This window comes from Populus trichocarpa, chromosome 10 (genome assembly GCF_000002775.5).
Source record: "Populus trichocarpa isolate Nisqually-1 chromosome 10, P.trichocarpa_v4.1, whole genome shotgun sequence".
Taxonomy (NCBI): Eukaryota; Viridiplantae; Streptophyta; class Magnoliopsida; order Malpighiales; family Salicaceae; genus Populus; species Populus trichocarpa.
This window is the reverse complement of record NC_037294.2, coordinates 9,351,568-9,367,505: the sequence shown is the minus strand read 5'-3', so window position 1 is coordinate 9,367,505 and position 15,938 is coordinate 9,351,568. Positions and strand designations below refer to the sequence as shown.

The following is a 15,938-nucleotide window of genomic DNA, read 5'->3' as shown; positions in this document are numbered from 1 at the left end:
ATTAGTTCCATTATATTTTCAGTTTCTATTACTTATCTAACTGATTCATAATTATAAAATTATTAAGTATAAGCTCGGTACAGCGCATGTGCATCTCTTCTCGTAATTATATGAAAAGTAAACGAAGAAGAAAAATCGCCGTTTCGTGACTCGTGGTCCCCACGGTAAAAAAATAAAAAGAAGAAGCAAGAAATAAGAGCAACTCTTTTGGCATTCTTTTATCTGTTGTTTTGTGGCGGGAAGAGCAGAAGCAATGCAGAGAAACGTCTCAAATCCCCAAAAACCCTAGAATTAGAAATCATCAATTCAATATATTCAATATTCTCCCCAAAACTGAAAGACAAAATTCCAATATGTACTGGTTAGCAACTAGAAATGCCGTCGTTTCACTTCCCAAGTGGCGCTCCTTCGCTCTCCTCCTCCGTGCTCCTTTCAAATGCAGTTCACTTGGCCTGTCGCCACCGCCTCTGTAATTTCTCTCTCTTCATTCAAACTTATATTATATTTTTGTGTTTTATCATCTAAAAAAATTGTGAAATACTGATAGTTACAGCAGGATCGGACAGGCTCAACCTATTTATTGCTTTAAAAATCCGAAAGGAACCGCAAGAAATAGCAAGAAATCTAAAGCATCCAATAGTGTTCTCGACGATAAGGATCTTTCACACATTATATGGTGGAAGGAGGTGAGCTTCCATTTCTTTTCCTTTTCCCTTTCTTTTATTGAAAATGGAATAGAATTGGAAACATGTAATTTTGTTTTATTTCTTTTTGTGCGCGCACGCTCTATTTTATTACCGCAGAATTTGCAGCGGTGTAAGAAGCCTTCCACTGTTAATCTGGTTAAAAGGCTTATGTATTCCAATTTGCTCGGCTTGGATGCTAGCTTGAAAAATGGGAGGTACGCTCTCACAATGCATCTTTAGGTTACTTTTTATTGTTTTGCTGCATAAGGACTAATTACGAAAACCTTTAATTTTTCGGTTGCAGTTTGAAGGAAGGAAATCTCAACTGGGAAATATTGCAATTCAAGTCAAAGTTTCCACGCGAGGTTTTGCTCTGCAGGGTACGTGTTTCATAAACTCCTAAATTGTTAATCCAAGACAACAATGAATCCTGTTTGTCTTTCTCCCTTTAATATTTATATTGTTCTTTCGCACTACATATTTGTTTATAATTGGTTGATGATAGTCAAGTTAGTGTTTTATGTTTCCAGGTTGGGGATTTCTATGAAGCCATCGGAATAGATGCTTGTATTCTTGTTGAATATGCTGGTTTAAATCCTTTTGGTGGGCTGCGATCTGATAGCGTTCCTAGAGCTGGCTGCCCTGTTGTGGTATTGGATTTACATCCCTCATTTGTTATAGTAGATTTCTTAGATTTAGAATGTTTATGAACTACAGTTTTATTGCAACGTTCGCACATGCCATGTTCCTTACTAGTTTTTACAGGAAGGGGAAAAATGTGTAGACTCATGTTTAGATAACTTATAGCCTCCTATGCCAATTAAGCTGCATTCCCCAACTTGCATGACTAAGCGAAAGTCTTGAGAAGATTTCTTGTTGAGTTTAAGGAATGACATAATGCACTATTTTGTGATTGGTCAAAATTATGATGCAGCAGAAAGGATGTCAGTTCTGATTGCAGTGTGGCATCTAGAAGATGGTCCTAGGAGGGATGCTTAATTACTTCCAATTTTGTGTTACTGCGAGACTCTCTCTCTCTCTCTCTCTCACACACACACACACACACTTACACTTGCATTTATTCAGTTTATCTACATATGGATGTTTTGCTGTTTTTGCATCCTAACCCTATATCAGGTTCTTTGCAGTAGTCCTCTAAGTTACTTTCATCTTTTTTCAATAAATAAATAAATAATTCCTAGTTTCTTCAGTTATGTGAAGAAGGATTTTATATATAGAGGATAGATCTTGTCTCTTTTTTTTCTTTTCTAGAAATCTTACTTACCCAATTAGTTTAACAAACTTCATGCTTTACCCTTTCTTTTCTTTTCCCCCTGCATTATTTTCTGAAGAATGAGTAATGATGCTTTCTGTTAATTCCATTCATTCTCATTATTGGTGAAACTTTAATCGTTGTAAAATGCTCCTGCAGAATCTTCGGCAAACTTTAGATGACTTGACACGTAATGGGTATTCAGTGGTAAGTATGGAAACTGTTGCACAGATCTCCTTTTTTCAGCTAAACACGAAGGTTGTAGAACCTTTCTTCCTTTTAAGCCTATTTATTTAATGTGGCATGGGAGATCAAGTATTGTAGTCTTGTGCCTTTATCATGTGCTGCATATGTTTTATTATTATTTTGGTTGGAAGTGGAAAGGAAAATACTGATAATGTCATGCAATGTGGCATTGAATAATTTAAAATTTCTTTGGGAAAACTTATATGTTTTGACTACTTTAACATTTTCGATCCTTCTATTTTCCTTCAAGATCAACATTATTTTAGTTTTGCATTACTAAAATTGACCCTTTTATTTATTTATTTCATCATGTGGTGTTAATTCAATATCGTTGATCCCAATTAGTTTGGGATTGAGGTTGGTTGTTGTTGTGGTGTTAATTTTATCATGCCTAATATTACCATTTTAAGGTATGAACCTTTACCGGCTGATTTTGTTCAATGGTTCCATTATGTTTCTTACAGTGCATAGTGGAGGAGGTTCAGGGTCCAACACAAGCTCGTTCACGTAAAGGTCGTTTCATTTCTGGGTAATCACACAGAAAACACCCAATATTAACGTTATGCTATCAATGGTGTTGGTGGCCTTGGTCTTGTACTTGCCAAAGCAATTTATTCAAAATTTTTCTGGTTACAATGAGACAATAATAAAATATATACTGTAGTTTTAAAGCCTTTTCACCTTGCCCATACTCAAGAACATGTTTGGAATTAACTTAATATGTAAAAATGATTCAGTTGAGTTTTGAGAGTTTGATGTTTGTTTCATGCATTTTCCATGTGAGTTGTTCTTGGTGTGCTGCATTAATATGTTTCTAAAGAAAATAATTTTAATGCTTGGAAGGCATGCTTATGTGCTTCTAGTGGGAACAATAATAGTATCTGATATACGCAGATGATTTTGCACTATGTCTCAGTGTTTCGCAAAAGAAAAGGCATTGAGCAAGACCAAAAAACGAAACGCATTATGTGATTTACAATAATTTTTCCATTACGTTTTAAATTTGTGTTTCACTAGGAAGTCTTAGGTTCAGTTACAATAATTGCAATTGAGAAAATTGTAAGAAATGAAGGGATCATATAAATTAAAGATAGGCTGTGTTTCTGTTAATCATGTTAAATTTTATTTTTTATTTACAATTTCCATATCTTGTTCTGACTTGTTGCTTTGAGGATTCAGGCATGCACGTCCAGGGAGTCCATACGTTTTTGGACTTGTTGGGGTTGATCATGATCTTGAATTTCCAGAACCAATGCCCGTGGTTGGTATGAAAAACTATCATCATCATTAATCTAGTTATCTCAGTGCATATAAGATAAGAGGAAAAAAAAGCGAACTTATCTTTTGTAAAATATTTCTGGCACTTGTAGGGATATCTCAATCAGCAAGGGGTTATTGCATGATCTCAGTCTTAGAGACCATGAAAACATATTCATTAGAGGATGGTCTGACTGAAGAGGCTTTGGTTACCAAGCTTCGTACTTGTCAGTACCACCATCTATTCCTTCATTCATCCTTGAGACACAATTCCTCAGGTTTGCACTTTCTTACTTTTGAGGCTTTTACTACTTTCTTGAAATGACACAGTTTGTTTAATAAAAATTGACATCAATTTTTACTCCCCACATACCGCATCAATTCTTTTTCTTATTTGAGGCATACCTAAAAATTAGCATTCATGATTTTCTCAAGTGTGATACGAGATTTCACTTGTGGTGTTGCCTCAATTTTCATTCTTTCCTTGTCTGAAATGTCAATCACCCCCTTCTTTGGTATTAAAATCAGTGCAGACTAATGGAGAAAGGCAAGTACATCTTATGCTTGGGAACTTAAGCCTAAAAATGCATCTTTAAGTTTTGCTTCCCTTGCATGGAATATTTTATTTCTTAGTGCTCTATAGAGTCATATTTGGGTTACTCAGTGAAGGTTCAATTCTTCATTTCCAGTGACAACATCGTATTAAAATCAGTGCAAACTAATGGAGAAAGGCAAGTACATCGTATGCTTGGGAACTTAAGCCTAAAAAATGCATCTTTAAGTTTTGCTTCCCTTGCATGGAATATATTATTTTCTTAGTGCTCTGTAGAGCCATATTTGGGTTACTCAGTGAAGGTTCAATTCTTCATTACCAGTGACAACATGCATCTTTTTTCGTTGTTATTTTCTCTTCTCTTGCCCATACCATGTACTTTGTTGTTCACAATAGCATCTTTTTTGCAGGAACTTGTCGTTGGGGAGAGTATGGTCGGGGTGGCTTGTTGTGGGGAGAATGTAACGGCAGATATTTTGAGTGGTTTGAAGGAGATCCTGTCACTGAGCTTTTATTCAAGGTTCAAGCACATTTCTTCTTGTGCTCTTACTATTGTTTGCTCTTTGATTATAGTTACATAATCTAAGAATATCAACACTTTTAGGTCAGGGAGCTTTATGGTCTTGATGATAAAGTTGGGTTCAGAAATGCTTATGTGTCTTCAGAAAACAGGCCCAGACCATTACACCTTGGAACGGCAACACAAATTGGTCAGTTGAACTTTATTTACACAGTTTAATGTTGAATTGTTTCATTAGCACCAGGTTGCGACATGCGAACCAATTCGGCAAGATTTGTTCCATACTGCCAGGTGCCATACCAACAGAAGGAATTCCTTGTTTATTAAAGGTGTTACTTCCATCAAATTGCACAGGTCTACCAGAACTGTAAGTGTGATTTTTCACTCTCTTTCTTAAAAAGCCATGTAGGGGCAATAGTTGATGAACGTATCAAATCTATGTTCCTTGTTGCCAAGGAATGAATAAAGTAAAAGGGAGCTTGTCATCCCCACCAACGAAAGGGGTGTATAAAGGATCCATTCAATTTAATTCTCAAAAGAAGAAAAAATACCTGCCCATCCCTACACAAATTTGTACCCAGCGTATGAGTAATGATACCATGATACTTTGATTAACCGTGGTCAACCACATTATTTTAGTTGATTAAATTAGAACTTGGTTCTCTAAGAAGGTTCAAGTTCCTTAGTTGCCCCTGAGTTGACTCCTTAGTATTTTCTTTTTTGACCAGAAGTTCAGGAACACCATATATGTACAGAATTTTGGCAGTCAGTAGTTCTTGCAAACTAAGTTTTGAGGTGAATTAACTCTTTGAATGTTCATCTAGTGCTTGAAATTTATCTGGGAGCATAATGAGTGCAAAGAATTTAAGTATGATCATTGGTTAGGTAGGCAAGGTATAAAGATCCTTTTCAGTGTGTTGTGATATGGATCCTCTATTAATTTTTTTTTGTTTTCTCTTGTGAGATAAAAAGTTTTTTATTTTGGAACTTTAAGAGTGTCATTATTTTATTGGTCAGATTTTAAAAATTGTTGTATTACTAGTATTATTGAGCAGAAGTTGACTATTGACAATATAGTTGCAGTCTTAGGAAACTTGTGAAACAAAAGAAAGCCAGCTATTGGAGCTGAGCTTTTCAAATGCACTCTTGTACCAGATTTTATTATCTGCGAACTCTTTGAAATTTATGTTTTGATGCTTTCCTTGGAATGGTAGACATGAAAGTATTGTGCCTTGAAGACTGCTTTGCAGTTCATCCAAAAGAATGGATGAGGTTTCTCTGGTTAAGGAAGCTGAGAATTTTAAAGCAAGAATGATCAAATGTAGTACTTCAGGAAATTGGTCATTCCGATCTGTATTTTCCTTATTGAGGGTGTTTGTAGGGACAGGGGAGTGGATGTTGATTGAGGTGATGAAACATCAAAACTAGTTCAAGTTATGCAAATCTTTGTATGCACTTATTCTTTCATGGGTAGAGCCATTAAAATCTAAAATTGGTTCAATTTGTACATATAATTTGTTTATATGGTAGTGGAATTTCTATCTTGCCAAGCCATTTTTTATCTTCCACTTCAAAGAAGCTTTCCTCAAGCTTCCTTTGTTTCTGTTTTCGTTGTTATTAGAACTATGTTCTTCAAGATAGCTTTGCATGAAGTTTTTCTTTTCCTTGGTCTATCTAGAAGATGAAGGTGCACACACTTTTCTGTTCCCTTCTTGTCTTTGCGATGTAAGAAGGCTCATGTTTACTTAATATTTTTCATGATCTCTCAGGTATGTCAGAGATATGCTTCTCAACCCTCCTGCTTATGAAATTGCATCAACAATTCAAGGTGAGTTCTGATATGTATTTTATATAGGCTATTTATTGGTTGTTGAATTGCATCAAAATGAAGTTCATGGTTGTAATGACTTTAACTCATTTTCTTGTAAATTATTTTGTTGTGAGTTTAATTCCAAAAAAGTTGCTTGCTGTCTCTCTTAACAATTGGAAATATTCGTCGACTTAATTTTCATACTAATCTTAATTTAGAAACACTTTGGGTGCTGGAAGTGTATTCATTTCAGCTGAATTATTAAATACTGTGATTTCCTTTTGTTCGCATGCACAAATATAGATTCCAGTGAAGGGTAAATTTGACTTTTTCTGCATAATGTCATTTTTATCATGTTACGCTTTGGTTTTTGTATGATGTATACTCTTCCTATCTTGTGGTTAAATATGTTTCTATTGAAACTTGAAATGAAAAACAATATCATTTATCGTTATTTGAGAAGACAACAAAGGTAAATATCATTGCCAGAAGGAATTTGCATATTTCTTAAAACAAGGATATCTTAAAATAAAATAAAAAATAAATAAATTGGGCTTTGATAAGGCTAATTCCAATGTCACCCTTTAAAAAAAACACTTTTCTAACAAATAATTCCATTTGATAACATTGTTACACGCACTATAAAAACATTGCATTTGGAGTAGGTGGTGGTAGTAGTAGTAGTAGTACTAATAATAATAATAATAATAATAATAATAATAAAGAGTAGTTGAATAATGAAAAAGCAGAAATAAGGCTTTTCTTAAATATTGAAATATGCAATTCAATCCCCCGCTTCACTCATGCTAGTGATTATGTGACACTCATGACCATTAATTGGGCCAATTTATCACAGAAATAAAAACAAAAAGATAACAGAGACAAACAGTTCTTGATGCAAATGAAGTTTACATTATTTTAGACCATAATAAAATAAAAATAGTTAGTTATTGCAAACCTGTCAACTTTAATAGGAAAAGGCAACACGTCTTGCTAGAAATAAGTTATACTGAGTAGTGCATAATGGAAAAATTTAACTAGCAATATCTCAGGGCAGTTTATGGGATTTCCCCTTTGAATTTATTTTGTTCTGTTTTTGTCTGTTGAATTTCTGCTGTTCTTATGCCTTATGGTAGTGCCAATCATGTTCTTATGTACTATTTTGTTCTTGTTTGGCAGCAACATGCAAACTTATGAGCAATATAACATGCTCAATTCCGGAGTTCACTTGTGTGTCCTCTGCAAAGGTTGTTTTTAAATTACCTTTTTAATATGGTTGATGCAAAATAACTGCATGTTGCATTCTTTTGCTTCCTTTTTGTTTACTGTTTAATCTTAATTTTGGCTTCCATCTTCACTGGAATTAGAGTTATTATGGAATGTAGTACATGAGTTTCCTTTCCCATTAATGCTTTGTTAGGCTCTTTATTCACCATGTTTCGTTGTTTTAGGATTATGCTATGATTTCTTGATGATTGATTAAAATTGTTTGTTAAATTGTAATGGTGAATTGACTGAATTCAAATCATGTGTTTGGGAGGGCACGGTTCTTTTGTTTTACTTGATACAGTCAATATAGAATTTATAAAAGATAAGAACTGCAATTTTTAAGTCACATTCACGATGCTGAGGGCAAGATTGGATCTGGAAATTTCTTCAAAAAATGTTGGAGTTTCAGACACTGTGATCGACTGGGACTCTTGCTATGATGGTTAAGTGATTACCCTCGTTAAAAATTCAAAAACAATAAGCTCTTAAAATTTGAGCTTGTTAATTTGTATGAAGAAATTATTACCCAGTTGTAAAAGTGCATTTGATGGATTGAAACCATTGTTTATTGTAATATCTGTTCCTGCTACTTGCCTTTGATGCACCCTGAAAGTAATAATGGTTGCATGAACTCAATCAGTATGAAGATGATAACAACATAATATGTTTACTGTTGCCTAAATTCGGCAAAATGTATGGTCATCATTTTTTATTAATATTTTTTTTTGAAGATATCCATGCTGAATCTCTAAAAACTTTAAAATTCTGTATCTGATTCTTGGTTTCTTATGTGATGCAGCTTGTGAAGCTACTTGAACAGAAGGAAGCCAATCATATTGAGTTTTGTAGAATAAAAAATGTACTTGATGAAATATTGTTCATGTATAGAAACTCTGAGCTCAATGAAATACTGAAATCATTGATGGATCCTGCTTGGATGGCAACTGGTTTGAAAATCGACTTTGAGACATTAGTAAGTGGAAGCATCCTGTTCTATATGTTATTGATACCCTTTCAATAAACTTCTTCCTTTACTTGTTAAATAAACAAACACTAGTTTATGCTTTGGATGTTGGGATGGGTGTGATGCATTAAATGAAGAACATTTATCTTGTATGGTTGCCTTGTTTAAGATGCAATATATGCTGATGTTCACCAAAATATAACATTAGCTGTTCAGTAATGCATAGGAAAAAATTGAATCTGACATTTGAAGTAGTCATGGAGTGTGGTATCTTTTTTGTTTGAATTTGGAACTTCTATTTTTATTTATTAACTTCTTTTGTATATATCAGACCAATTTAATATTTTTTACCAGAATGTTTAACTATGTGTCATCATTTACTTCTTTGCAGCTATAAACGAATTCAAGGCTGCTTAAATGCTGCAGTGTTTTTTTATTTTTCTCATATTTCTTGTTGTTTTCTGTATAATTGATGCAACTTCCAAGGCAGTGGTGGAACGCCACTACTTTGCTAAGGAGGGCCATTGAGAAAAAAGTACCTTTTAAGGAGTTGAATAACATAGATTATGGGCGAAAAATTCTAATAACTTTGAGAAAATTTATTAGGTTAGGGATTGCTATGGGGAGGGACTCTCCCAAGGAATTTCCACGGTTCCAAGGACTCTATGGATTTAATGCTCCTGTCAAGATTCTACTTTCTCTATTTATTTATTTATTTTTTAGTTCTTTTTAACAAGAAACATTTTATTAATTTGTTTATTTTCCATAATTATATCTCAAATGCTAATTAGAATTTTTAAAGAAATATTGACACCTTAAGCAGATATTCCATTTGGATCACTTGGATTAATGCTTTAGTTTTTTTAGCTTAAGTTGTAGCCGTTTGAACAAGATCTCATGTGCTGATGGTTGTAACAAGCTTTTCAATTTGTGGCAGTAAAATCTAGTGCCATTGTATTTGCGTCCTCAGCTAGTTAAACATGACCCAACAGTAATGTTTTTGGCATGTTTTCTTTTTTCTTCTTGTATGGATTTCCTGGTTCAGTAAGCTGTGTTCATTATTATTTTTGTTTTTTCCAGGTTAATGAATGTGAATGGGCTTCAGGCAGAATTTCTGAAATGATTTCCCTAGATGGGGAAAGTGATCAAAAGATAAGTTCTTGTCCTGTTGTACCAAGTGAATTTTTTGAGGATATGGAGTCTTCATGGAAAGGTCGTGTGAAGAGGGTCCATATAGAGGAGGAATTTTCAGAAGTGGAAAAGGCTGCACAGGCCTTATCTTTAGCAGTAAGTCTCTGGAATAAAACTTTTCATGCTATGAGTAGACAACTTGCTTCTTACCCTAATTGTTCAATGCTCCTAGAAGAGTATTGATTTTTTCTGTTTTTATGTTCTTGATGGTATATTTATAAACTCGTGGCTATCTGCTTTGTCTATTCTTTTTTATTTATTTTGTAGTTCATTACTGAATCAGAAATTCACTGTTGTGCACAATCCATATCATGCATATTTATGAGTTTATCAGCAACTCCAGTCTTGGTTCATAGTGCTTTATATTTGATAGCTCACAGTATGACTCTGGATGCCCATGGTGTATCATCAATTTTATGTTAAGATATTTGACAAATTATCTGAAAAGGCGGATGATAAAGCCCAACTAGAGGGTAATTTGAGCAGCCTTAGACCAACTGACATGTTAAAGCTTAATCTAAAAAGAAAGTGGAAAAGCGCAATAATATGCTGTGACAAGAGAAGATAGACTATTTAGTGTTTTAGACTGAATGGGCAGCCCTCAACTTAAGGAGCATTTGTACTTATTTTTAAAAATCTAAGAAGATGAGAAGGTAGAATAGGATGTTCTGTAGAAAAAAAATACCTGTGCAATCTGAATTAGTCTCAGGCACTATGTCTCAATGCCATAATGTCTTAAATATATATTTCTGCATAGTTATATTTTCAACAATCCCTTATCTGATTGATGCCTTTTTTCTGTTAAATGATATCCCCTTCACTTCTTTCCTTGCACTGCCCCTGTTTTTGGGGATGTCCATGAACCAACTAACCTGTTCTATATAAACTGACTTACTATATAGAGTTAGGATGAGTGATTGGTCTATAAAATTAAAAATAACCGGCACAGGATGGTAAGTGGTGGGATCTTGATTTCTTCTACTACGAATATTCTACCTGATTCACTCATTAATTTAAAATAGGTGAATTTTCATTTCACAGTAGGTAAATAAGTGCAGACATTGGATCTCCTAAAGTGTCAGAACTCTTTCTTAATCGATAACTTCTAATGAGCATGGAACTTTGGAAGCCATGTGAAGACCATTGTTTTTCAGCTTGGATTCTTGCCAATGGCAAGAATCAGTATCATGTGCTGTCCTATTTCTTGAGCTCTATGGATCATTATCTTTTTTTTAAAAAAATCTAACTTCTCACATAGTGATATTTGATGGGTCTTGTAATTGGAATAGATAGACATTGGTGCATTGATATCATGTATTTTTATTATCTCAACAACTATTCCATAATCTCAACAACTATTCCATAATCTCAACAACTATTCCATAAACAACATAATCTGCTGGTGCAGAAAGATTTATTTTGGCATCTCCTGTATAAAAAAAGTTGAGACACTTCCGTTCAACCTTGGAATTTTATAACTTGACCTGACTAAATTTGTCATCTTTAGGATGTTTTTTTTTTTTATTATTATTAATTTGCTTGTTAATTAATATGGATAATATGATACAGGCATGAAGCATGTTCCTTTGTTAATAAAATATAGGCTTCCATCATTGTTGTAGGTCACTGAAGATTTCATTCCTATCATTTCAAGAATAAAAGCAACCACATCCCCCTTTGGTGGTCCAAAGGGAGAAATATTGTATGCTCGAGAGCATGAAGCTGTTTGGTTCAAGGGAAAACGGTTTGCACCAGCAGTATGGGCTGGTACCCCCGGGGAAGAACAAATTAAACAGCTTAAACCTGCTGTAGATTCTAAAGGTAGAAAAGTTGGCGAGGAATGGTTCACTACAATTAAGTTGGAGGATGCTTTAACGAGGTGTGCTGTTTTTACTTGAAGCTATGAAGAAAGATTTCTGTGATGTTCCCCTTTCACTTTCTTAGATTCTGTTCTGTATTTAGTTCTGTTTCAATAATCAACTCATGCCACCTCTGTTTCAGGTATCATGATGCAGGCGAGAAAGCAAAAGCAAAGGTTTTGGAATTGTTTAGGGGGCTTTCTGCTGAGTTACAAACAAAAGTCAATATCCTTGTCTTTGCATCAATGGTGCTTGTCATTGCAAAGGCATTATTTGCTCATGTGAGGTTGGTTGCTCATATTTTTGGAAGTTAATGAGTTTGAGCATAATTTCATTGGTAATCTTATCAGAAACTATTTTATTACTGTTTGATAAATGATATTGTCTTCTGCAGTGGTGTTTATTTGAAAAGTTTGCTGGAATAGACAAACACAAAAGAGTACAAAATACTTTACAATTTAGTGAATCTACTTGATCCATAATAGAAAGAACAACAACAAAATATCATTCCCCATTTTAATGGACAAGTTCTTATGGATGGGTTAAGAGAATGGGAATGTCAGTTTATGTGTATTGTATTTGGCAGTTGGATAAAAACCTGATTTAGACTAGGCTCACTAGTTATCAGTTACAAACAGTCCATCAGTCTGTGAAATATCCTATCTACCTTCATAAAGCTGATCCGAACCTATCTTCATAAGTTGACCTACCTCTTAAATGGTTTGCTCAACCAGCAAACTGTGCAGAAGGCAATTTTTTTATTTGATGTCACAAAGTGATTTGGATGAGTTCATGCTTTACAAGTTTATTTACAAGTTTATACTTTTCAACATCAACTTGTGAATGCATAATTTTTTATCTGGCATATTCTTCCACTGAAATGACAATGCCGCTTCGCGCGCGCGCTCACGAATGTTGTGGGCTACATTTCATGAGGTGGGGTGTTATGCCTGCCCAAACCCAATTGACTTTGGTCATTTTCCTATGGGTTTGGCTGATAATTAACAGCAAGAAAAATCCTTCATTTTTCTATTTTATTATCTCAATTAAAGTTTTTTGGAATATTTTGGGACTTGGTAATCTGAAATGTTGGAGTTGTGAATCTTTTGTTAATTGATTCACTATCATGTCTGACTTTTCCTTGATATTTGGTGTTCTTTGATCCACATCTAATTTTGGTTTCAATTTTATTACAGTGAAGGGAGACGGAGGAAATGGGTTTTTCCCACTCTTACTGGGTTCAATGATTCAAAGGTAGCATGCAACATGTCAATTTCAGGTCAAATTAACATTGCTGTTTTTCATGTCCGCAGTATAGAACCTTCAAAGTGTACTATCATTTCACTTTTGCATCAAACAACGAAGATTTTGAATGTACTGCAAATGTTTGTTTCCCATCTCCTGGTTGTATAACCATGATTGGAGCTGCCTAAAAGTAGCACAACTTTTTTGTGTTTCCATCTATGCTAACAATCAGACGTGTACTGCATCATGCTATTGGATCCCTGGTGTGCTCTAATATCAGTAATTCTCATCAGAAGTTATAATTTACTTATTATTAGTGGAGTTGCTTTTACTAAAACTAAAAATGGCAACCAGGTGATCGATTTTGTTTTCCTCTATGTATTATGTTGCTGTATGACAAAAACTGAATCATAGAATACTGCGTGGTAACATGGATTATTTCAAAGCGAATTTGCTGCACTTGATTCAAATTGTACAATTTCCTGCATTTCTGATCACCTGGCCTAGTAGTGTTCAGTGTCTAATGACGTGCTACTTAGAAACTTTATTCAAGGATGTTTCTTTAGCTGTAGCTGTTATACTTGATGGATATGTCACATTAAGGCCCTACAATATTTTATCGTATTGTAAGATTTTATCTCATCAAGCTGCTATGCATTTGTTAGTCTCTGATGCTGATGGTTTGAGCAGGGCGTGAAATCCTCGGATGGTGCTAACAGGATGAAATTTGTTGGTCTGTCTCCATATTGGTTTAATGCTGCAGAAGGCAGTGCTGTACAGAATACAGTGGATATGCAGTCCTTGTTTCTTTTGACAGGACCAAACGGAGGTGGTAAATCTAGTTTGCTTCGATCAATCTGTGCATCTGCATTACTTGGAATATGTGGACTTATGGTTCCTGCAGAATCAGCTTTGATTCCTAACTTCGATTCTATAATGCTTCACATGAAATCTTACGATAGTCCTGCTGATGGAAAAAGTTCATTTCAGGTATTGACTTTTTTATGCTCCATTACAATTTATGTAGTTTTTCGATCTCTTGTTAATTGTTGTCTACCCTGCAGATTGGGTTGTAGAGATGTGGTTGTTTGAATTTTTCTTTATCTTGTTTTAATGTCTCAGGTGGAAATGTCAGAAATCCGGTCCCTTGTAACTGGAGCTTCATCAAGAAGCCTTGTGCTCGTAGATGAAATATGTCGAGGAACAGAAACAGCGAAGGGTGCTTGTATTGCTGGAAGCATTGTTGAAACTCTTGATAGAATTGGTTGTCTTGGAATTGTGTCCACGCATTTGCATGGCATATTTGATTTGCCACTTGATACCAGCAATACCGTGTATAAAGCAATGGGAACAGAGTATGTGGATGGACGAACAAAACCAACTTGGAGGTTGATAGATGGGATTTGCAGAGAAAGTCTTGCTTTTGAAACAGCCAAGAAGGAAGGAATCCCTGAAAGTATAATCCAAAGAGCTGAAGACCTGTATTTTTCAGCTTATGCTAAAGGAGTTATTTCAGGAAAGACAGTCAACAGTGTCGGACAGTTTTCTTCTGATAGGATTGTTAATGATTCTGATGAAGCCCATTTATCGAGTGGAACCACAGCTTCTCTTCATCCTAGTACCCATTCAACAAAGGCAGTGGATACTGTGGAGAAGAAAGATATTGAAAATGCTATTACCATGATATGCCAGAAGAAGCTGATTGAGCTCTACAAACAGAAAAACACATCAGAAGTTGTATCATTCCACTGTGTTGCCATTGGTGCCAGGGAACAGCCACCTCCATCAACAATCAGTGCTTCATGTGTCTATGTGATGTTGAGACCGGACAAGAAGCTATATGTTGGAGTGGTACTTTCTTTTAACATATTCCTTTCCTGTTATTATTTTGAGCTCGCACGCGGACATTGGTCATTGCATGAGGGTTTATTTTTGTCATTGATTCAAAATGTCTATAAAAATAACCCAGATATTCTAGGGTGTGATAACTTAATAAACCTTCATTTCCAGCATCTGGTTATGGATTAAGCTCATCAATTTGATTTATTGAGTTTCAAACTCTTATTAATTACACTATTTGCTCAATTTTTGCCACAGACGGATGATCTTGAAAGCCGAATCCGTTCACATCGTTCAAAGGAAGGAATGGACAATGCTGCTTTTCTTTATTTCATAGTCCCTGGAAAGAGTATTGCTTGCTTACTGGAAACACTTCTCATCAACCAACTTCCTATTAAAGGATTCAAACTGACAAATGTGTCTGATGGTAAGCATCGGAATTTCGGCACAACCAATCTCTCTCTGGAAAGTGTGACTGTTCATTAATGCATCAACAGCTTTATCATTTCGCTTTTGGAGAAGCTGCTATGATGGGAGAAAATCCTGTGAAATCCCATCCTATGTATATGAGAAAGAAGCGATGGACAATACCTCTTTTCTTTATTTTATAGTTCCCGGAAAGAGCATTGCTTGCCAACTGGAAACTCTTCTCATCAACCAGCTTCCTGGTAAAGGCTTCAAACTGGCTGGTGTTGCTTATGGTAAATAGCTGAAACTTGGCACCACCATGTCTGTGGAGGTGTGATTTTCCATTAATGCATCAACTTTATTTCTTCGCCTTGGCAGAAGCTGCTATGATGGGAGGAAATGCCATCCAATTCCATCCTTTGTATATGAAAAGGAGAATTTTCCCGTTCCATGTATATGGCAAGTGATATGGAAGCAGTGTAGCGGTGGCTGCAGCAATTTTGTTTTTGATCCCAGTTGCTCCACTAGCACTAGCAGTAGTTGTAACTCGTATGTTGGCCCAGTTAAGAGGGCAAATTTGTTGCGCATCGATGTATTTTTGGAAACGAATTAATTATGCAACTGTATTCAATGCCTCAAGCAATTAGCCTGTCACTGGATATTCTTGAACTGAAGCTCTTAAAAACACGGAAAGCTGGTCTATGAGAAGTGATGATTAGTCATTACACTCGCTTGCTTGCCAGTAGTTTGGTCTTTTCATTGTGGTGTCGTTAATTATGTGCGTAAAAGGGTGTTGCACTACAAAAAAATAAAAATAA

General features: G+C 35.1%; 1 protein-coding gene across 2 annotated transcripts; it reads left to right on the top strand.

Moving 5' to 3' along the window:
* The first annotated feature begins 208 nt into the window (after positions 1 to 208).
* Positions 209 to 15,879, top strand: LOC7459994 (DNA mismatch repair protein MSH1, mitochondrial). Of its 2 annotated transcripts, none has more exons than XM_024611008.2 (22): positions 209 to 469; positions 554 to 686; positions 804 to 901; positions 991 to 1,066; positions 1,217 to 1,336; positions 2,119 to 2,166; positions 2,670 to 2,734; positions 3,385 to 3,470; positions 3,576 to 3,740; positions 4,426 to 4,535; positions 4,620 to 4,725; positions 4,827 to 4,902; positions 6,305 to 6,363; positions 7,525 to 7,592; positions 8,414 to 8,587; positions 9,659 to 9,865; positions 11,392 to 11,648; positions 11,771 to 11,914; positions 12,825 to 12,882; positions 13,564 to 13,863; positions 13,996 to 14,724; positions 14,971 to 15,879. In XM_024611008.2, the coding sequence occupies exons 1-22, from the start codon at positions 354 to 356 to the stop codon at positions 15,196 to 15,198; spliced, it is 3,423 nt and encodes a 1,140-aa protein (XP_024466776.1). In that variant the 5' UTR covers positions 209 to 353; the 3' UTR covers positions 15,199 to 15,879. The 2 variants fall into 2 exon arrangements, with proteins under 2 accessions (XP_024466776.1, XP_024466775.1); XM_024611007.2 differs by having other exon boundaries at positions 548 to 686.
* Positions 15,880 to 15,938: the final 59 nt, after the last annotated feature.